This window comes from Zea mays, chromosome 8, assembly GCF_902167145.1.
Source record: "Zea mays cultivar B73 chromosome 8, Zm-B73-REFERENCE-NAM-5.0, whole genome shotgun sequence".
In the NCBI taxonomy this organism is placed as follows: Eukaryota; Viridiplantae; Streptophyta; class Magnoliopsida; order Poales; family Poaceae; genus Zea; species Zea mays.
In genome coordinates, this window is record NC_050103.1 from 27,025,731 (window position 1) to 27,048,229 (window position 22,499).

Consider the following 22,499-nt stretch of genomic DNA (forward strand, 5'->3'; position numbering starts at 1 on the left):
TCCCATCTGGCTCGCTCCGCCAGATAGGCAATGATGGCACCCCGCATACTCTGTGACGACGGCGGCTCTCAGCCCCGTTACGGAAGCAAGAGGACGTCAGCAAGGACTCAACAGCTCCGACAGCTGTCCCTCCGCCAGGCTCCAGCACTCCTCCGACGGCCATGACATCACACCAGCTGGGTGCCAAAATCTCTCCGGCTGCCACAACGGCATGTACTTAGGGCGCTAGCTCTCCCCCGCTAGACACGTAGCACTCTGCTACACCCCCCGTTGTACACCTGGATCCTCTCCTTATGCCTATAAAAGGAAGGACCAGGGCCCTCTTAGAGAGGGTTGGCCGCGCGGGGACGAGGATGAGACAGGCGCTCGCTTGAAGCCGCTCGCTCCCTCTCCCGCGTGGACGCTTGTAACCCCCTACTGCAAGCGCACCCGACCTGGGCGCGGGACGAACACGAAGGCCGCGGGATTCCCACCTATCTCACGCTGGTCTCCGGCCACCTCGCTTCCCCCTTCGCGCTCGGCCTCGCGTTGACCCATCTGGGCTGGGGCACGCGGCGACATTCACTCGTCGGCTTAGGGACCCCCGGTCTCGAAACGCCGACAGTTGGCGCGCCAGGTAGGGGCATGCTGCGTGTTGACGAACAGCTTCCCGTCAAGCTCCAGATGGGCAGTCTCTAGCAACCTCTCCAACCCGGGACGGTGCTCCGTTTCGGGAGTCTTGAGTTCGTGTCCTTCGACGGCAGCTACGACATGATACTCCTTCCACCGCCGCACGACAGCGACAATGGTGGCCGACAGCCCGCCCGCCGGCGGCGGAATCGACGACGTCTTCCCCGCGTGGTGGAAGAACAACATTCGAGCTCACCCCGTCCTCTCCCCCGCCGACAGAGGAGGAAGCGGGGCAACCAAGGCCAAGCAGGAGGCAGCGCCTCGTCGGCTGTCGAGCGAGTCGACGGCGCCAGCACCCCGACGGGGGGCGCACCGGGCATCGACCTCGCGCTTGAGACGAAGGCGAGCGCCGTCTCCCCGCAACACGCCAATCCCGAGCAAACAGACGATGCCAGCGCGCTCGCGAAGGGCTTGCTGGACGTCACCCTTGTACCTGAGACGACGGTGTAGCCAGTCCCCGACGTGACTTCATCACCGCCCGTCGACCAAGAGGTACCGACCGATTCCCATCCCACGTCTTTCGGATTCCGTCTCGACCCGCCTAGCAGCTCTGCTTTGGCGGGTGCTCTCGTAGAGGCGAGTCCAAACCCTCTGGGGTTTCATATGCGGTCTCCTTGGGACCGGCTGACGGACGTCTCGACCTGCGGGCCCTATGGGTCCGAGGAAGACGACGAGCCCAGCATCTGTTGGGATTTCTCTGGACTTGGCAACCCCAGTGCCATGTGGGACTTCATGACCGCATGTGACTACTGCCTTTCCGACTGTTCCGACGGTAGCCGTAGCCTCGGCGACGAGGACTGTGGCCCAAGCCGCGAATGTTTCCACGTCGATCTAGGGGGTCCCTCTAAAGGCAACCATCTCGGCATGCCGGAGGACGGCGATCTCCCTAGGCCAGTGCCCCGCGTTGATATCCCACGGGAGCTAGCTGTGGTTCCCGTTCAGGCGCGGGGGGCCATGACCCACAGCTCGAGCAAATCTGCGGGGTGCAGGCCAGGCTCGACGAGGGAGCAGGAGCGCTTGAGCCAATCCGTCGGGACGTCGGGCAGGCATGGGCGGGCCAACCTCCGGCCGGAGAAATACTTCATCTACCCCAGGGCTTCCAGCACCGCATCGCCGACGATGTCAGGGTCAGGCCGCCACCCGCATCCAGTGGGGTTGGCCAGAACCTGGCTGCAGCAGCAATGCTCCTCCGCGCGATGCCGGGGCCATCAACCACCGAGGGGCGGCGAATCCAGGGAGAGCTCAAGAATCTCCTGGAAGGCGCCGCGGTCCGACGGGCCGAGAGCTCCGCCTCTCGAAGGCAGGGGTACCCCTCGGAGCATCATGCCGCGACTTCCCAATTCATGCGGGAAGCCTCGGTCTACACCGGCCGCACGTGCAACACCGCGCCTGCGGCCCCAAGTCGCCTCGGCAACGAGCACCATCACCGCGACCGCCGAGCCCACCTCAACGAGAGGGTGCGCCGAGGCTACCACCCCAGGCGTGGGGGACGCTACGACAGCGGGGAGGATTGGAGTCCCTCGCCCGAACCACCCGGTCCGCAGGCCTTCAGCCGGGCCATACGACGGGCGCCATTCCCGACCCGGTTCCGACCCCCGACTACTATCACGAAGTACTCGGGGGAGACGAGACCGGAACTGTGGCTCGCGGACTACCGCTTGGCCTGCCAACTGGGTGGAACGGACGATGACAACCTCATCATCCGCAACCTCCCTCTGTTCCTCTCCGACACCGCTCGCGCCTGGTTGGAGCACCTGCCTCCGGGGCAGATCTCCGACTGGGACGACCTGGTCCAAGCTTTTGCCGGTAATTTCCAGGGCACGTACGTGCGCCCTGGGAATTCCTGGGACCTTCGAAGCTACCGACAGCAGCTGGGAGAGTCTCTCCGAGACTACATCCGGCGATTCTCGAAGCAGCGCACCGAGCTGCCCAACATCACCGACTCGGATGTCATCGGCGCGTTCCTCGCCGGCACCACTTGCCGCGACCTGGTGAGCAAGCTGGGTCGCAAGACCCCCACCAGGGCGAGCGAGCTGATGGACATCGCCACCAAGTTCGCCTCCGGCCAGGAGGCGGTCGAGGCTATCTTCCGGAAGGACAAGCAGCCCCAGGGCCGCCCTACGGAAGATGCCCCCGAGGCGTCAACTCAGCGCGGCGCCAAGAAGAAGGGCAAGAAGAAGTCGCAAGCGAAACGCGACGCCGCCGACGCAGACCTTGTCGCTGCCGTCGAGTACAAGAACCCTTGGAAACCCCCCGGAGGTGCCAACCTCTTCGACAAGATGCTCAAGGAGCCGTGCCCCTACCACCAGGGGCCAGTCAAGCACACCCTGGAGGAGTGCGTCATGCTTCGGCGCCACTTCCACAGGGTCGGGCCACCCGCGGAGGGTGGCAGGGCCCACGATGACGACAAGAAGGAAGATCACCAGGCAGGAGAGTTCCCTGAGGTCCGCGACTACTTCATGATCTACGGTGGGCAAGCGGCGAATGCCTCGGCTTGGCACCGCAAGCAAGAGCGTCGGGAGGTCTGTTCGGTGAAGGTGGCGGCGCCAGTCTACCTAGACTGGTCCGACAAGCCCATCACCTTCGACCAAGCCGACCACCCCGACCATGTGCCGAGCCCGGGGAAATACCCGCTCGTCGTCGACCCCGTCATCGGCGACGTCAGGCTCACCAAGGTCCTCATGGACGGAGGCAGCAGCCTCAACATCATCTACGTCGAGACCCTCGGGCTCCTGCGTGTCGATCTGTCCTCCGTCCGAGCAGGCGCTGCGCCCTTCCATGGGATCATTCCCGGGAAGCGCGTCCAGCCCCTCGGACAGCTCGACCTTCCCGTCTGCTTCAGAACACCCTCCAACTTCCGAAGGGAGACCCTGACGTTCGAGGTGGTCGGGTTCCGAGGAACCTACCACGCGGTACTGGGGAGGCCATGCTACGCGAAGTTCATGGCCGTCCCCAACTACACCTACCTGAAGCTCAAGATGCCGGGCCCCAACGGGGTCATCACCGTCGGCCCCACGTACAAACACGCGTTCGAATGCGACGTGGAGTGCGTGGAGTACGCCGAGGCCCTCGCCGAGTCTGAGGCCCTCATCGTCGACCTGGAGAGCCTCTCTAAGGAGGTGCCAGATGTGAAGCGTCATGCCGGCAACTTCGAGCCAGCGGAGACGGTTAAGTCCGTCCCCCTCGACCCCAGCAGTGACGCCTCCAAGCAAGTCCGGATCGACTCCGAGCTCGATCCCAAATAGGAAGCAGTGCTCGTCGACTTTCTCCGCGCGAACGCCGACGTCTTCGCGTGGAGTCCCCCGGACATGCCCGGCATACCGAGGGATGTCGCCGAGCACTCGCTGGACATCCGAGCTGGAGCCCGACCCGTCAAGCAGCCTCTGCGCCGATTCGACGAGGAGAAGCGCAGAGCCATAGGCGAGGAGATCCACAAGCTAATGGCGGCAGGGTTCATCAAGGAGGCGAAAGGCATCAAGCTCAATCCTGAGAAGTGCGTCTTCGGGGTGCCCCGAGGCATGCTCTTGGGGTTCATCGTCTCCGAGCGGGGCATCGAAGCCAACCCGGAGAATATCGCAGCCATCACCAGCATGGGGCCCATCAAGGACTTGAAAGGCGTACAGAGGGTCATGGGATGTCTCGCGGCTCTGAGCCGCTTCATCTCACGCCTCGGCGAAAGAGGTCTACCTCTGTACCGCCTCTTAAGGAAGGCTGAGTGCTTCGCTTGGACCCCTGAGGCTGAGGAACCCCTCGGGAACCTGAAGGCGCTCCTCACGAAGGCGCCTATCTTGGTGCCCCCAGCTGCCGGAGAAGCCCTCTTGGTCTACGTCGCCGCGACCACTCAGGTGGTTAGCGCCGCGATTGTGGTCGAGAGGCGAGAAGAGGGGCATGCATTGCCCATTCAGAGGCCTGTCTACTTCGTCAGCGAGGTACTGTCCGAAACCAAGATCCGCTACCCACAAGTTCAGAAGCTGTTGTACGCGGTGATCTTGACACGGCGGAAGTTGCGACACTACTTCGAGTCCCATCCGGTAACTGTGGTGTCATCCTTCCCCCTGGGGGAGATCATCCAGTGCAAGGAGGCCTCGGGTAGGATCGCAAAATGGGCGGTGGAAATCATGGGCGAAACAATCTCGTTCACCCCTCGGAAGGCCATCAAGTCCCAGGTCCTGGCGGACTTCATGGCTGAATGGGTCGACACCCAGCTCCCAACAGCTCCGATCCAACCGGAGCTCTGGACCATGTTCTTTGACGGGTCGCTGATGAAGACAGGAGCCGGCGCAGGCCTACTCTTCGTCTCGCCCCTCGGGAAGCACCTACGCTACGTGCTACGTCTCCATTTCCTGGCATCCAACAATGTGGCTGAGTACGAGGCTCTGGTCAACGGATTGCGGATCGCCATCGAGCTAGGGGTCCGACGCCTCGACGCTCGCGGTGACTCGCAGCTCGTCATCGACCAAGTCATGAAGAACTCCCACTGCCACGACCCGAAGATGGAGGCCTACTGCGATGAGGTTCGGCGTCTGGAAGACAAGTTCTACGGGCTCGAGCTCAACCACATCGCTCGGCGCTACAACGAGACTACGGACGAGCTGGCTAAAATAGCGTCGGGGCGAACAACGGTTCCCCCGGACGTCTTCTCCCGAGATCTGCATCAGCCCTCCTTCAAGATCGACGGCACGCCCGAGCCTGAGGCACCCTCGGCCCAGCCCGAGGTACCCTCGGCACAGTCCGAGGCGCCCTCGGCTCGGCCCGAGGCACCCTCAGACCTGCCCGAAGTACCCTCGGCACAGTCCGAGACACCCTCGGCTCGGCTCGAGGCACCCTCGGTTCGGCCCGAGGTACCCTCGGCCCCCGAGGGCGAGACGCTGCACGTCGGGGGGGGAGCGAGGTGGGGTCACGCCTGATCAAAACTGGCAGACCCCGTACCTGCAATATCTCCACCGAGGAGAGCTACCCTCCGACCGAGCCGAAGCTCGGCGGCTGGCGCGGCGCGCCAAGTCGTTCGTCTTGCTGGGATATGAGAAGGAGCTCTACCACCGCAGCCCCTCGGGCATCCTCCAGCGATGCATCTCCATCGCCGAAGGTCAGGAACTCCTGCGAGAAATACACTCGGGGGCTTGCGGCCATCACGCAGCGCCTCGAGCCCTTGTCGGGAATGCTTTCCGACAAGGTTTCTACTGGCCGACGGCGGTGGCCGACGCCACTAGAATTGTCCGCACCTGCGAAGGGTGTCAGTTCTATGCAAGGCAGACCCACCTGCCCGCTCAGGCTCTGCAGACGATACCCATCACCTGGCCTTTTGCTGTGTGGGGTCTGGACCTCGTTGGCCCTTTGCAAAAGGCACCCGGGGACTACACGCACCTGCTGGTAGCCATCGACAAAATCTCCAAGTGGATCGAGGTCCGACCCCTAAACAGCATCAGGTCCGAGCAGGCGGTGGCGTTCTTCACCAACATCATCCATCGCTTCGGGGTCCCAAACTCCATCATCACCGACAACGGCACCCAGTTCACCGGCAGGAAGTTCCTGGACTTCTGCGAGGATCACCACATCCGAGTGGACTGGGCCGCCGTGGCTCACCCCATGTCAAATGGGCAAGTAGAGCGTGCCAACGGCATGATCCTACAAGGACTCAAGCCTCGGATCTACAACGACCTCAACAAGTTCGGCAAGCGATGGATGAAGGAACTCCCCTCGGTGGTCTGGAGCCTGAGGACAACGCCGAGCCGAGCCACGGGTTTCACGCCGTTCTTTCTGGTCTATGGGGCCGAGGCCATCTTGCCCACAGACTTAGAATACTGTTCCCCGAGGACGAGGGCCTACACCGACCAAAGCAACCAAGCTAGTCGAGAGGACTCGTTGGACCAGCTGGAGGAGGCTCGGGACAAGGCCTTACTACACTCGGCACGGTACCAGAAGTCCCTGCGACGCTACCACGCCCGAGGGGTCCGGTCCCGAGACCTCCAGGTGGGCGACCTGGTGCTTCGGCTGCGACAAGACGCCCGAGGGCGGCACGAGCTCACGCCCCCCTGGGAGGGGCCGTTCGTCATCGCCAAAGTTCTGAAGCCCGGAACGTACAAGCTGGCCAACAGTCAAGGCGAGGTCTACAGCAACGCTTGGAACATCCAACAGCTACGTCGCTTCTACCCTTAAGATGTTTTCAAGTTGTTCATATACCTCGCTCCCACGCAAAGTTTAGTCATCAAGGAAGGGTCGGCCTCGCCTCGGCAAAGCCCGACCCTCCCTCGGGGGCTAAAAGGGGGGAACCCCCTCTGCGTCGAATTTTTTCCTCGAAAAAAGATCCTTTTTGCCAGAACGTCTTTCGTGCTTTTTGACTACTTCGAAAGCGGATCCTGAAAACGACGGGGTACACGTAAGCAGCCAAGGCTGACCGAGCCGAGGGACTCCTACGCCTCCGGGATACGGATACCTCACTCATCACCTTCTGCGATAAGTAACTCGCATTCGGATAAGTGATTCCGCGGACCGAACAAGTCTTCACGTTCGGAAGTTCTTCTGCCGGAGCGATTCTTCAAGCCTTCTCAACTGCGTCGGTGACAGAACCCCATGGACGGGTAAGAGTGCGCGTAAGAGGCAAGGCCGACCGAGCCGAGGGACTCCTACGCCTCCGGGATACGGATACCTCACTCGTAACCTTCCGTGAGAAGCAACTCTCGCTCGCACAGAACAATTCTGTTACCGACAAAAAAGTCCAGATACTCGAAACAAGAGGAAAAGAGACGCAGCTTTACAACACGGCGAGGGTGTGTTTAGGCCTCGGCGGCCGCAGAAAACACACGCTACAAGATAATCCGATCCTGCAGGCTCGGATCTTGACGGCTAAAGGGAGCAGCAGCACCCTCGGCGTCGGCAACACCTTCGGCGAGGTCCGACCTAGCCTCGGACGGCGACGCGGCCCGAAGATCTCCACTCTGAAGGACGACATCATCGCCACCCCCGCGCCATCGCCGCTGGGGTCTCCTCCGGGAATCCGGTCCGAGCAGGCGGCTCGGCCGGTCACCCCGAGGCCTCGGCCAGCTGTCCTCCAAGGGCATCAGCCTGGCCCGAGGCCTCGGCAGGTCAATCCCGGCGTCGGACCCGCTAACGGACGACCCGGCCAGGCTCCGCCCGACCAGGTCTTCTTTTTGAGCCGACTCCACCTCTGTTTGCGCTGACACCGCTACCCCTGGCCTCGGCTCATCGAAGGGCGGCCGAGGGGTTCCTTTAACTGAGCAAGAGAAGCCTCGGGCAACAAGGCTGACCGAGCCGAGGGACTCCTACGCCTCCGGGATACGGATACCTCACTCGTCACCTTTACACGGGGCGACTCACGCTTGGTGAAGCGGTTCATACAACCAACAGGCGAGTCTTAGTGCTCGAAAATGAGGAAAAAACACGGCTCCGTGCCGAAATTACATACATGTTCAGGCCTCGACAGCCACAATGAACAAAAACACTGGCATTCAAGGTGCCATTACAAACGGAACTCCGGTTCCACCTCCGCAGGTACGAACAACCCCACTCGATGGGAGGGGGCCTGCGGAGCAACAGAAGACTGACGGGCGGCTCGCCGTCGCCCGCTCCGGCAGCGGCAACAACGACCCCCGCTCCGGGTGGCCGAATTGCAGCAGCGAGGGCCTCAGGGCGGGTGCTGCTGCAATCTTGCCCTCGCCCGCGCCGACGCTCGAGGGGCGAGGACAAGTACAAAGAACCAGAGGCCCGAAGCGCGGATGGTGGCGGTGATCCCGTCGGCGACGGGGACTTCTCGAGCCGCCTCCACCTCGGCACCGACGACAGGGGCCGTCAGCCCTCCGGCAGATCCCCACTCAGATCCTCCCGGACGAGTGGGGCACCGACCTCCGCGCGGAAACGCCGTACCAGTGCAAAGGCAGGACCGCCCCAGAACACGAACGCCGCCCTAGCAGCGCGCGACATCTTGGGCGGTCCTCCCGTGCACACGGCGCGACAGCCGCCATTTGGCAGGAGGGGGCACCGGGAACCAAGCCGACGAGCCCGACGCGCTGGGGCTGACGACGCCTGCCGTCGACCAGCCCCGCGTTGTCGAAGTCCGACCTGCCCGCAGGGCCAGTGAGCGCCCTCTCCCTCGAACGCCGTAGGAGAGGCTGACCCACGAACCCGCGCGGGAGGTAGAGCTCCGGCTCAGCCCGGCCTCCACCCCAGCGAGGATGATGAACATCCTTGAAGCTGAGGGTGGGACCAAGATCGCAGCCCGGCTTGCTTCTCCCCACCCAGGGGCTGGTGGTCACCGTCTTGGGTGACCGCCGGCGGGGGGGGGGGGGGGTACAGCCGGGCTGGCCGATGAAAATCCTTGAAGCCGAACGATGGCTGAAAGGTACCAACTCCCACGGAGTTGCGTTCCTCCAACGACGAGGCGGAAAGACGGCGGGTATCCCCCATCCGGGGGCTTGGAAGGTGGAAAGACACGATGCATAAGGGAGCGCGAAGACATGGTCGCCTTCCAAGGGGGTCGCCCTCCTTTTAAAGGCGGCTCTCCCTATTTGCGTCCCCAGTCGTCGTGGGCTGAGTCTTCTCCAACACACCCCAAGGATCTCCCCCACGGCGCGGGGGCTGGGTCCCACACGTCATGCAAGCCGGCTCAGAGCAAAAGAAGCCAAACCACCGTGCGCGGTGCGTACAACCGCCCAGCGGTTACAAGCGGCCCTCCACTTTTGCCCAGACCAGCAGGCGAAAGGGCGGGCAGCCATGCAGGCGGCATGCAACCGCGCCAAGTGGGCGCACTTCTCCGACTCCCAACACGCCCGGCACAGAGGCCCAGGTCCACGCGTCATGCAACCGGCGCGTCGAATGCTTCGTGCATGCAGCTGCACCGCCACTTGCGCCACCACCGTGCCTCCTCGACTGCGGAACCAATACCGCGGCTCGAGGCGACCCAGCGCACGACCCAGCAGCGCCAGCCTGGCGCGACGGTCAATACGGCCAAAAACAGGCCGGCAGTAATGGTGGTGGCAGGCAGGCAGGAGCAGCGGTCACGTCGTCAGCCAAGCCTACGTCCCATCCAGGGGAGACGAGAGAACCCTCTCTCACGGCGTGAAGAAAACGCGCCCGTGTTCCATTCCTCGAACGGCTCGCGCACGCGCAACGGCCGCCCCGCGAACCACTCGCCCCGGCGCATTAACTCCGCGGCGGGACAAGCGGCGCCTCTGGCAGGAGAAGCGGGCGACGCTTCGCCTTCGCCATAATGACCGCGTCAGAAAAGGTACGCCGCGTCATTCGATTTCGTATCCTTTTCCTTTTTTCCTCTTTCTCTCTCTTGCAACAGGGACCGGGAAAGGGGGATACCCCGAAAAGGATCCTTCCCCGTGAAGGAACCAGGCTCCGAGCCTCCCTACTGATCAGAGGTTCGAAGGCTGGCCCCTCGGGAGGGTTCAACAGCCGCCTCAGAGCGCGTGGGCTCCACACCCACTACTGGTCAGAGGTTCGAAGGCCGGCCCCTCGGAAGGGTTCAACGGCCGCCTCAGGCTACTCGGGCTCCACGCCTACTACTGATCAGGGGTTCGAAGGCTGGCCCCCGAAGGGTTCACAGCCGCCTCAGACACAGAGCGAGGGATGACCATGGGTACGTTCGATACATAACCAAGGCTCGGGCTGCGCTCCCGAGGTACCCTAGGACATTTCCGAGACCAGCGGGAACGATCTTGTAACGGAATCCCATCGGAGGGAGGCATCGAGCCCTCGGACCCCGTCGCCAGGAAACCGGGTCCGACAGATCACCCGCAGGTACTTTTGGGCATGCCTCTGGGCCTCTAGCTGACCCCTAACGAATGGGGCACGGACGTCCACTCGAATTACCCGTCTGCAGCTCACCGGGGACACCATGTTCGGCGCCCACCGAGGGCAACATGGCGCTCTCCCCCTCCTCCTTGCGGAAAGGCGACGCAGGGGCGTATGTAAAAAAGTCGAGTCTGACCCTGATCGCCCTCTCGCCCTGTGCAGAGGCTCGGGGGCTGCTCTCGCAAACCCGGCTCCGGCCACACCGTTGACAGCGTCAACATACCAGCCCGAGAACTTGGGACCCGACCGTACACCCGGGCTACGGCCAGCTCGCATGAGGGAACGACCAGACCAGCCGACATTACGCGAGGCATTAAGACCTCGGAGGAGTCAAACCACTCCTCCGAGGCCTCAGGGGCTACACCCGGCGGGTGCGCTCGCGCGCACCCACCGGAACAAAACGCAACCGAGAAAGGCTGGTCCCCCTTGCAAAAAAGTGCGACGAAAGCCTCCAAGCGAGTGCTAACACTCCCTTCGAGGCTCGGGGGCTACTGTCGGGGACCATAATTAGGGGTACCCTCAAGGCTCCTAATTCTCAGCTGGTAACCCCCATCAGCATAAAGCTGCAAAGGCCTGATGGGTGCGATTAAGTCAGGGATCAGTCCATTCGAGGGACTCGATCACGCCTCGCCCGAGCCTAGCCTCGGACAAGGGCAGCCGACCCCAAAGGACCTCCGTCTCGCCCGAGGCACCCCTCCAGCGGCGAACATGTTTTCGGCTCGCCCGAGGCCCTGTCTTCGCCAAGAAGCAACCCCGACCAAATCGCCGCACCGACCGACCAAATCGTAGGAGCATTTAATGCAAAGGCGACCTGACACCTTTATCCTGACGCGCGCCCCTCAGCCGACGGAGCCGAAGTGACCGCCGTCACTTCGCCGCTCCACTGACCGGTCTGACAGAAAGACAGCGCCGCCTGTGCCGCTCCGACTGCGGTGCCACTTGACAGAGTGAGACTGACAGGCAGTCAGGCCCGGCCGCAGGCACCATAGGAAGCTCCGCTCCGCCCGACCCAGGGCTCGGACTCGGGCTAAGCCCCGGAAGACGGCGAACTCTGCTCCGCCCGACCCAGGGCTCGGACTCGGGCTAAGCCTCGGAAGACGGCGAACTCCGCTCCGCCCGACCCAGGGCTCGGACTCGGGCTAAGCCCCGGAAGACGGCGAACTCCGCTCCGCCCGACCAAGGGCTCGGACTCGGGCTAAGCCCCGGAAGACGGCGAACTCCGCTCCGCCCGACCCAGGGCTCGGACTTGGGCTAAGCCCCGGAAGACGGCCAACTCCGCTCCGCCCGATCTGGGGCTCGGACTTGGGCTCAGCCCCAGAAGACGACGAACTCCGCTCCGCCCGACCCCCGGGGCTCGGACTCCGCCCCGACCTCAACCGTCGGTCTCCGCCTCGCCCGACCCAGGGGCTCGGACTCAACCTCGACCACGGAAGACAGACTCGACCTCGGCTTCGGAGGAGCTTACACATCACCCAACCTAGGGCGCAGACCAGCCACGTCAACAGGAGGCACCATCATCACCCTACCCTGAACTGACTCGGGCCACGGGAACAAGACCGGCGTCCCATCTGGCTCGCTCCGCCAGATAGGCAATGATGGCGCCCCGCATACTCTGTGACGACAGCGGCTCTCAGCCCCCTTACGGAAGCAAGAGGACGTCAGCAAGGACTCAACAGCTCCGACAGTTGTCCCTCCGCCAGGCTCCAGCACTCCTCCGACGGCCACGACATCACACCAGCTGGGTGCCAAAATCTCTCCGGCTGCCACAATGGCATGTACTTAGGGCACTAGCTCTCCCCCGCTAGACACGTAGCTCTCTGCTACACCCCCATTGTACACCTAGATCCTCTCCTTACGCCTATAAAAGGAAGGACCAGGGCCCTCTTAGAGAGGGTTGGCCGCGCGGGGACGAGGACGAGACAGGCGCTCGCTTGAAGCCGCTCGCTCCCTCTCCCGCGTGGACGCTTGTAACCTACTACTGCAAGCGCACCCGACCTGGGCGCGGGACGAACACGAAGGCCGCGGGATTCCCACCTCTCTCACGCCTGTCTCCGGCCACCTCGCTTCCCCCCTTCGCGCTCGGCCTCGCGTCGACCCATCTGGGCTGGGGCACGCGGCGACATTCACTCGTCGGCTTAGGGACCCCCGGTCTCGAAACGCTGACAATACTACTACTAAATATGCTACCCTGTGTAGATAATTATGCAATTCGGTATACTGCGTAAAAATCTGTTACCAGCTGCATGCACACGAATTTATGATGAAAACAATGTGCAATGAAAGAAAATGAATTGCACGTATAGAAACAAAAAATCATATTTAATGTTTTATTTCCTTCATGGATATAGGATCCCTCCAACAGCCATGCAGCTAAACACATTAGATCTAGTTTATGATATATATTGATACAAATTATACTACATGGTGTAGCTATTTATGCAATTCGTTACACTGCGTAAAAAATTTGGCATGTTGTTCACTGGTAGACGCATCTCCGGGTTGGAGTGTAATAACCTTAAGTTTGGAGCATAAAATCCTTCAATTATAAGCGTAAATACCGAGCCAATGTGAGAGGTTGATAGCTCTAGTAGGTTGTTATTACGATCCTATTTTTATGACAGATCCGAAAAACATGGCAGCCACATGCATGCGGTTATACAGATCCAAAAATTATGACAAAATGCATGCATGAGTTAAACACGTTCCCTTGCATGCGCATAAATTTAGGAAAGATATGTGTGGTGGTTTCTATTTTAAATGCTTTATTTTCTCCATAAATTTAGGATCGCTGCAACAGCCATGCAGCTAGACTCATAATGACCATTTTATGATATATACTGATACTAAATATGCCATATTGTGTAGATAATTATGCAATTCGGTATACTGCGTAAAAATCTGTTACGAACTGCATGCACACGAATTTATGATGGAAAGAATATGCAATGAAAGGAAATGAATTGCATGCATAGAAACAAAAAATCGCATTTAATGTTTTATTTTCTTCGTAAATATAGGATCCCTCCAACAGCCATGCAACTAAACGCATTAGAACTAATTTATGATATATACTGATACAAATTATACTACACGGTGTAGGTATTTATACAATTTGTTACACTGCTTAAAGAATCTGGCATGTTGTTCACTGGTAGACGCATCTCCGGGTGGAGCGTAAAAACCTTAAGTTTTGAGCATAAAATCTCTCAATTATAAGCGTAAATACCGAGTCAATGTGAGAGGTTGATAGCTCTAGTAGGTTGTTATTACTATCCTATTTTTATGACAGATCTGAAAACATGGCAGCCGCATGCATGCAGTTTATATTTTTATACAGGTCCAAAAATTATGGCAAAAATTGTGGGAGTTTCATTGCATAAGCGCAAATTACGAACAGTATAAATCCAGGAATTGTCTTTCCAATGTGCATGCAGTAAACTAATATACGAACTCCGTGTTTAAGCATAAAATCGTACAGTTTTTTTGCGTAAATAATACATGTGGTATGCATAAAACACAATAATCGAAAAGAAAACTGTGCCGGATCGGAGGATGTCACGCGCGATCATCGCTGCGCGCATCTCGGGCCTTCCGTGACGCCGCTCACTCGAACATCGCGCCTCATGCGTCGCCGTCGCTACTCGCACGTCGACGGGCGTCGCTTGCTTTATATATGTTTTATATATGTCCGGATGTGGAGCGTAAAAAACTAAACCCTAGCACTCTGGGTCCTGTTTTATATATGTCCGGATGTGGTTCGGCTCGACCGGATTGTATCATCCGACCTGGGCTTCCTTTAGTTATTGGAAGCACAGGGCTCCTAATATATAAACTATATATATATATTAGGTATGGCACAGTAAGAATAGGATACGAAAGTTTTGATATTGTTTTCGTTTTTTTATGAAAGGTATGGCATTGGTAGTCTGTTTATTCAGAGGATGTGATCAATGGAAATGAAAGGATGCACTGCAGAGTGCAGATGGCAGGGAATCAGCTTTTTATATGCAATTTTCTTTTGTGAGGTGAGAGGTTCTGTTAATCTGTTGGAGATGGCCCGGACCAGCACCACCAGTTGGGTGGGGTGGGGCTTTCGGAATCAGCGAAAACACAAGCAGTACGGGCCTCCTCAGCCCTCGCAAAGTAGGCCTTGTACGGCCTACGCACGGCCCCGTTAAGGATCTGTAACATCACGGCGTGTAGGCTCGCTGCTATGTGGTCCCAATAGGCCCATGAGGCGAGCAGATGGAGGTAAAGGAGGTCCAGTTGGGCTGGGCCGCAGAGGGTGGTAAAGAAAAGTCACAGGTGATTTTTGATTCCAGACATTTCGATTTCGCGTTTCAGAAAAGAGGAATGTCTTTGCTAATTTGTTCGCAAAACTAGACGTATTCCATCACATAAACACGATGTCTATCTTTTAGTGGTTTATCCATATTCCTCTATGTTTTGTACCATGTAATGTGTGGTATTTTTCGTTGCGTTCTTCGGTACGTGATGCTAGCTCCGATTGAACTAGCTCTAGCTGATTTGTGATCAATCTCTTTTTTGCATCATTGATGGATCTCGCAGCAGCTGTGCCCTGTTGAATCGAGTGGAAATCCTTGCTGGCCGATGTGCTTAACATTAATCAGTGCTGCTCTTGAGATAATGGTGGTGGCTAATTTGTTGTTGTGGAGAGGAGGTGCCCGGGAATCCCACACAGATGGGCCGATCATGCAACCCACGTTCTAGATGGGCCGGATATATCCTATATTTTCTTTTTTACGGTCAACTGGTTACAACAGAGTAAAAACAAAGCTGTCATGGATTTCGTTTAAATTCGGCCGAACCCCAGAACAAATAGTTTTGCTCCTTATAAAAAAGACAGGTTTACTTTGCTTCACAATTACAACATCAGGTAAGTAAAAAATAAACATTACTATCATCAGCAAATAGAAAACAAAAATCAGCGTGAAGAACTCTACTCCTTGCTAGTCCGAGAGAACCAGCCGATTTCTAGTCGGTTTGCTGGTAATTAACGAGGTAATCCGAGCTCAGGTTTAGGAAAGCTTGTATTCGCATTGCCACGATCTCTGACACGAACAAAACCGACGGGCGCGGATTGGAGGTGGTACATCTAATGTATGTCGCGTCGATCACGCCGACGCCTAGTCCCGGCGTCGATCGAAGGCGCTGAGGGAGAGCCTGCTGCAGCGCCCGTCATCCACCGGGACGCTGCTCCCGGCAACGACGACACGCCACAAGCAGTCCATCCCATCCGGCGGCTGTGGTCGACGGGACGGAGGCGGCGGCCGAGTGGCGCGAGCGTGAGGCGGCGGCCGTGCTCCAGGCCACGGCGCGCGAGAAGCAGTGCGCCAGCTGCGGGAGCTGGAAGAGGAGCTCAGGTACAAGGACGGGCGCATCAAAATGCCCGTGGCCATCGTAAACACCATCAGGACCAAACGAAGCTGACCATTTTCAGCTCCAGCACGCCTACAGTCGCCGACTAGCTAGGCACCGACGACAAGCAGGGTGAACGCCCCGTGCCGCCGGGTGCTTTGGGCCCATTCAACCCCGAGTTGGCCCGGCTAAGAGAGTGGCACCGCTACACTACAACCACGCCGACGGCCCATGCAGGACACTGCAACGACGACGTCTCCTCTCCTACAGCGTATAGTGACGCTCGCTCTCAAATTAACCTGTCCAGCGTGTCAACCTTTCGGCCACGCACGGCACTTGAGGGCATCTCCCGTTCCATGTGAACTATTGTAGTAGCCACCAAGTCTAGCCGAGTGCACTGGCCCTACTGTTAGTCTGATACCAAGAGCATGCATGGCTTGCTACGACCTGGATGACGATGATCATCCCAGACTCAGAGACGACGAAGCGTACGTTCCCGTCCATGTCTCTTTGAATGCCGGCCGGGGTCCATGGCACGAGACGAGACGTCCTGCTCCACTGCTCCAGCTACCACAACCGTCCGGTGCTAGCTAGCTCTTCAACTCGAGCCAGAGACGGAAAGGACCCATCATCCGTGCAAGTGCAAGTGGCCGTGTAGGCCCAACGGCAACGGCCAACACGTGGTCTATAGTGTATATCTATGGCTAGCACTACTGTAACACATGTCTGTCTAGCTACCATTCAGGTCGCCCCTGGCAGCGAGGCGCAGGCCGAGAGACGAGGAAGAGGCAAGAACACGTGCCGCTGCGTGCGACCGCCGGTCGGTCGTCACTGCCTCACTGACGCTGGGCACGCAGCCATGCACCTCGGTCAGGCAGGCGTACTAGCGGTGTGCAGAGAGCAGCCGAGCCGGCCATGCATGTGCCTGCAAATTCAGAGTGCTCTCCCAACTGCAGGCAGAAAGGAGGCCCGGCCTTGTCCGGTTTGCAGGGTTGCAGTTGCAGTTGCACCACCGGCCACCCTCACTTCACTTCCTGTCCAGACGACGTGTGCGCCGCTGTGCAGCTTCTGCTTTCCGTCACATGGCGTGCAGGCAGGCGTCCAAAACCGTTGCCTGCGGGGCCTGCTTCGCCTTCCCAAAGGACGATCCATATCTTTGGGAACGGGAGCGAAAAGCTATCGATCCGGTTTACTATTTTAAACTTTACTCTATGAACTACACTGTAAAAGTGTTTTGATTACTAATTAATAGGGGTTTTATTTCACTCGATCCAAAGACGACACTACTAACTTTGCAAACAGGCACAAATGCGATGCGTCATCTACGCGCAGATCGAGCACCTGGAATCCTGTGAATACACAGCAGCACAGCTGCATGCAGAGTCTACAACTACCTGAGGATCTGTCGCCACCGAACGCAGCGGGTTCAGTCGTAGGCGGCGCTGAAGAAGGCCTTGACGACGTTGGCGGAGAGGATCTGGAGGACGCCGGAGTTGTTGGCCCGGCCGACGCAGCGCGGCGACTTGAACTGGCTGACGGGGGCGCCGAGGGAGAGGTAGTGGCGGAGCACCTTCTGGAAGGTGCCGCGCTGCAGCACCCGCAGCTCGAGCGGGCCGATGCCGCGCGCCCTCCGCGACCCGACGTAGCCCGGGTCCGCGAAGGCGCGGTCCAGCTCGTCGCAGCAGCTCTGCAGCACGTCGTCGCCGGCGTCGGCGTTCAGCTCCCAGAACACCACGTAGTGGCCCGGGTCGCGCGACACCTCCGCGTGGCTGCTGTAGTCCACCACCTCCAGCTTCTCCGCCGCCAGGACCTTGGCCGCGCTGTCCACGGCCAGCTGCAGGTCCTGCTCGCTGCTCTTGTCGATGTTGATGCTCAGCAACAGGTTCCGCCGGCACACGAACTTGAGCTTCGGCGTCGAGTTGTAGAACCCGGCCACCTGCACCACGTCCCCTAGACGGTACCGGTACAGCCCTGCGCCACCCCAAAAAAAAACAAAAAACCCTCGTTCAGCTTGGAAGCAAATCTTATCCGTTCATCTGACAAGCAGATCATAGGACAGACACATCATGTTCTCAGTTTCTTCTCTCTAGGCCTTTTCTCTCATGCATGACGTGCGTGCCCACACCCATGACTCCATGATCCATCCATGGAGTCACAGTCGTTTACGCAGTGGAAGCAAAGTCTCCAGGCTGCAAAGTCTGCGAACTCAGGCCATGGGGGAAAAAATCATACAAAATCCTCACAGCCACAGAGGAGAACCAAGAAAGCGAAAGGTTCTCGCTCGTCTAGTAGCTGCTTTACTACATTGGAAGACTAGTAAAGAGGTGAAGAGAACGACTGAAAATTCAGCTGCTGCTGCTGCTGCTTCGTTCGTTCAACGAAGCAGGCAGCCAGTGTTTGACGGACACGGCGCGCGGCAAGTAGCCGTTGCACTCAGTTGTGTGAATGCACGCCACCTGCTGCTGGCCAGGTTCAGTTAGACTACGGCATAGCTAGGTTCCCAGGCTGCAGAAGGGCCAAGAGCAATGGACGGCCGGCAAGCCGACAAAACCACCATGGAAGCAGATCTTTCGTCCCGGCATATTATTCGCGGTCGATCCACCAGTTCCACACCTAATCCATATCAGAGATGGCAATGATCCCGATCTCCGGTTCCTCCTCGTGGGAAATTCTTTTATTAGGTCCCGTTCGTTTTAATCAAATCCATAGAAATTGAGAGGGATTGAATCCCCCTTAATTCCCATGGATTAGGATGAAACGAATAAATTCTCTCTCAACGAGTAAACAGGGACGTAGATGGGGAAGCATTCATCGTCCCAATAATCCTCGTTGAGACCCGTTAATTATATATGTGACAATATTTTCAGATACTAGATAATTATATTGCAAAGAAATCACTTGTTTGTACAAATATGTTTATCTGACAATGTGTATAAGTGACAATATTTTGCATTAATAAACAAAGAAAATACGTCCTAATTATAATTTAAGCGATGACGGAGATTCCGACGGGGATTTACCACCACATGGAACGGAGATTGAGAAGAAATATCTCCGCAAGTGTTCGTCGGGATACCTCCTCGCGGAAACGGAGAGCTAAAACCCGACGGAGAATTATCCGTTCCCACCCCTAATCCTTATTTACTGGGAGCTAGTAATGTCGTAGATGCTACTACTACTAGTACTCTACAAGATGCTACTACTATTATCAAATTATTAATTCTCTTTCAGACTAATAAATAAACTTGCTGAATAAGTCGTCTCTGTGCAGCTGCATCATCGTCGCTCGTCTCACTTGTCATTGAGCCAAGTGTAATATTCAGGCAGTGGGCAGTGGTGCAGGTTCCAGGAAAAAAGAGTATACTACTACTAACTAGGTGCATTGCATTGCATACTTTCAGGCGTAACAAGTTACTGTCTTGTGACGCTGTGACAGACAGTAACGCTGCAGCCGACGATGGATGGATGGATGGATGGGTGTGCAAAGGTGGAAAAAATATGTATCCATGTATATCGTAGAAGATTTGCAAAGCACCTGATCAAATGCGTAGAAAAGAGACAACACTTTCTGGATCAGAATCCTTTAAATTAAAGAAGAGCTTTTCGGATTAGTTTGTGCGATCCTGTTTCTTGCTAGCTGTGGCTGGTTTTTTTGGTTCATAGCCTACCGACTCCGACACACGCTATGTTACCGAATCCAGATCTCCCCAAGATCGTCTATAAATATATACATCTCCTGGCTGTTCTTGGGCGACGACCTAACCTACCAGACGCACGCACGCACACAACAGAACAGCTAACGTCGGTTTCAGACCTTCCTGACATGCAGTTTCTTTCTTGGCCATCTGCTTTCTCTGAAAGGGAGATCTCCCCCCGTGCGCGCCCGCCCCCTCTTTTGTTCGAGACCGGCCGGGAGCGACGTACGTGATCGCTAAAGCCCAAAGGGTTCCGCTGAACGGCGACCGCCGACCGGACCGCTGCCGCCGCCACCGCCGCCGCCGGAGTCAATCCCCCGGCCTCCTCCTCCTCCTTCGGCGGTCCCCGTCAGAGGTGCGGTGGCGCAAGTCAACAAAGAGGAAAGCGCGAGGCGAAACCGGGTCGGGGGCAGCTAATCCGTCTCCGCACTGTGCCCACCGGTTAGGATTAGTAGTACTAGTACGTCCACTGTCCACGGACACAAGGCGAAGTTTGGTCTCGATCTGGAGGGAGCGGTTAGGTGGCTGCTGGCATGAAAGTAACAGGCTTCTAGGACAACAACAACTCGTACCATCCGAACCTAAATCCGATGGACGCATCTACGGTTTCTTTGAAACCAACCGCGGTGGTTTACGATCGATCGGTGAGAATTTTTGACTGTTACCTGCGAAAGTGGTGACGACAACCTCGTAGTGCTCGCCGACGGTGACCTCGGTTAGCCCGACGGGCTCGGGCTCAGCCTCGGCGTAGCACGTGTCGCCGGCAGTGCCGCCGCCGTGGCCGGTGGCCGCCTTGAGCGGGATGAACTCGAAGTAGGCGATGTTGGGGAGCACGGTGAAGGTGGCGGACTCCGGCGGCGTCTCGGGCTCCACGTTGGCGCCGACCCAGCCCTCGGACGCGCCGTACTCGGCGGCGACGAGGGGCAGGCCGCCCGCGTAGTGGCGGAGCTTCTTCACGTAGTGCTCCATGGTCCCCGTCATGATGCCGTGCACGTACCTGGCGTTGGGGAACAGCGCCGGGATGACGCCGTACCAGTTGCTGAGCCCGGCGCACCGGCGCGCCACCTCGTCTGCGCGCGCCGGGTCCGGGCCCGCCAGCAGCGCCTCCACGGCCCCGCGCACGGCCGGCGCGGCGACGCGCGCGGGCGACAGCGCGCCCGCGCGGATGTCGGCGCACAGCTCCTCCCACACGCGCTCGAAGGTCTGGAAGGCCAGCACGATGCTGTGCGCGAAGGTGGCGGACACGATGCGCACCTCGTCGGCGTACAGCAGGCCGCACAGCAGGTGGCAGTAGAGCGACTGCGCGAAGTCGGCGCCGAAGATCACCGCCTCCGGGCTGCACACCTGCGACTGGATGGCGCGCATCGTGGGCATGAACTCCTCGCTGCGGTACACGTTGGTGGTGGCCGTCGTCGCCGTCAGCCCGCCCTTGGTGGTGAACTGCCGGCTGCCGTAGATGAACTGCAGCGCCTTGCCGTCCTCCACGGGGAACGCCCTGCGAGGGAAGCGCGGTGCAGTGTGGAGGCGAGGCGATGAGAATATAGATGATCTGACAGTGTGACATGCATATGCGCGCGCGTGCACTCACTCACCTGTTCCTGAAGGCGTAGGAAGTCCGGTATATCTGCATCGTGGACTTGACGAGCTCCTGGTTGAAGGGCAGGTACTTGCGCTTCCCCTGCGTCGTGCCGGAGCTGCATGACACGGGAATAATAGGGCCAGCGGACGGTCAGTCACACACGGTGGCTCACCGACATGTACAGAGCGAGTCGAGTCGAGTATTACCGACCTGAGGGAGATGGAGGTGATGGGCTTGGCGGTGAGCACGGGGGACGTGTCGCCGTCGGCGATACGCGCAATGTAGGGCTCGATGTCGGCGTGCGTGGCGAGCGGCACGCAGGCGCGGAAGCTGGCGGCGTCGGTGCGGCCCGCGAGGCCCCGGCAGCGGAGGTACTCGGCGCAGGCGTTGTCTGCCAGGATCCGGCGCAGCGTGTCGCGCTGCACGGCGGCGGCGTCCCGCGTGAGGGACTCGAACTCGGCGATCACCGCCTCGCCGCAGAACGCGGCGGCCTGCGCCTCCTTCTCCGGCATGGCGTGGCCCGGGCCCGGCCGCCTCGTGCTGCTGCTGCTCCTCGTCTGCCGTCTACGACCTGCAAGGCGAGACAAGGCGACAGGCAGACGGACAAGGAGTGAGGACGTGACGACGCCCAGGGACGCGCGCCTCCATGGCATCGCACGGCATGCGGGGGCAGGCGGGCACTGAGCCTTGCTCCAACTCGTGCGGTCTCATGGGGATGAGGGGTTTGAGTGCACGCCCCACTTGGCTCGCAGCCGATTTGTCATTAAAGAAAAGGGGACGACGGAGGACGGAGGAAGGGTGAGGACACGCGAGACAGGCGGAGAGGACAAGACGAACGAGAGGAGCGGCCGGGCGGCGCGCGCGGCGGTGGAAACGGATCGGAGGCTGGCGTGCCCGCATCATCGGCATGCTTATCCCCGTGAGGTACCGTGAGGATCGGGATCGGAGGGAGAGAAGAAGAAGACAGAGCTAGCGCACCTGCCGACGCCGCCGCGGGGCCGGACGCACGGTCGGTCGGCGGCCTCCTTCGCTCCTCTCCCCTCGGCCTCTCGCCCTCCTCTGGCTCCGGCTCCGGTTGCGGTGCTTGGTGGTGGTGCGGTACTGCGTTGTGGCGGACGGACCAGGTCAGGTTATATATATTGGTGGTGCGGTGTGACACACACGCAACGCAGGCAGGGACAGCCGGACAGCACGCCGTCCGTGCGTGCGTGCGGGCGGCGGCGGCGGCGGCCCCCAGCTGCCAGACAACTGTGTCCTGGCAATTCACCCTGCTAGTCTAGGGAAGATACTAATTAGGGCTTGTTCGGTTAGCTCTCAATCCATGTGGATTGAGCGGGATTGGATGGGTTTGAATCCCAAAC

General features: G+C 58.9%; 1 protein-coding gene across 1 annotated transcript; it reads right to left on the reverse strand.

Annotated features, from left to right (window-relative positions):
* Window positions 1-17,104: 17,104 nt before the first annotated feature.
* Window positions 17,105-22,226, reverse strand: LOC100193303 (uncharacterized). The gene is made up of 5 exons (NM_001358702.1): window positions 22,117-22,226; window positions 21,349-21,709; window positions 21,152-21,253; window positions 20,225-21,054; window positions 17,105-17,835 (listed from the first exon to the last, which is right to left on the reverse strand). The coding sequence occupies exons 2-5, from the start codon at window positions 21,648-21,650 to the stop codon at window positions 17,291-17,293; spliced, it is 1,779 nt and encodes a 592-aa protein (NP_001345631.1). The 5' UTR covers window positions 21,651-21,709; window positions 22,117-22,226; the 3' UTR covers window positions 17,105-17,290.
* Between the last annotated feature and the right edge of the window lie 273 nt (window positions 22,227-22,499).

What these genes read in the sequence shown, in the direction of transcription:
- LOC100193303 (NM_001358702.1), bottom strand. Translation starts at nt 21,650, where the DNA reads ATGCCGGAGAAGGAGGCGCAGGCCGCCGCGTTCTGCGGCGAGGCGGTG. An exon ending in ATCACCTCCATCTCCCTCAG is followed by an intron (nt 21,254 to 21,348) that starts GTCGGTAATACT and finishes CGTGTCATGCAG; the next exon opens with CTCCGGCACGACGCAGGGGA. An exon ending in TGTCGTCACCACTTTCGCAG is followed by an intron (nt 17,836 to 20,224) that starts GTAACAGTCAAA and finishes GGGGTGGCGCAG; the next exon opens with GGCTGTACCGGTACCGTCTA.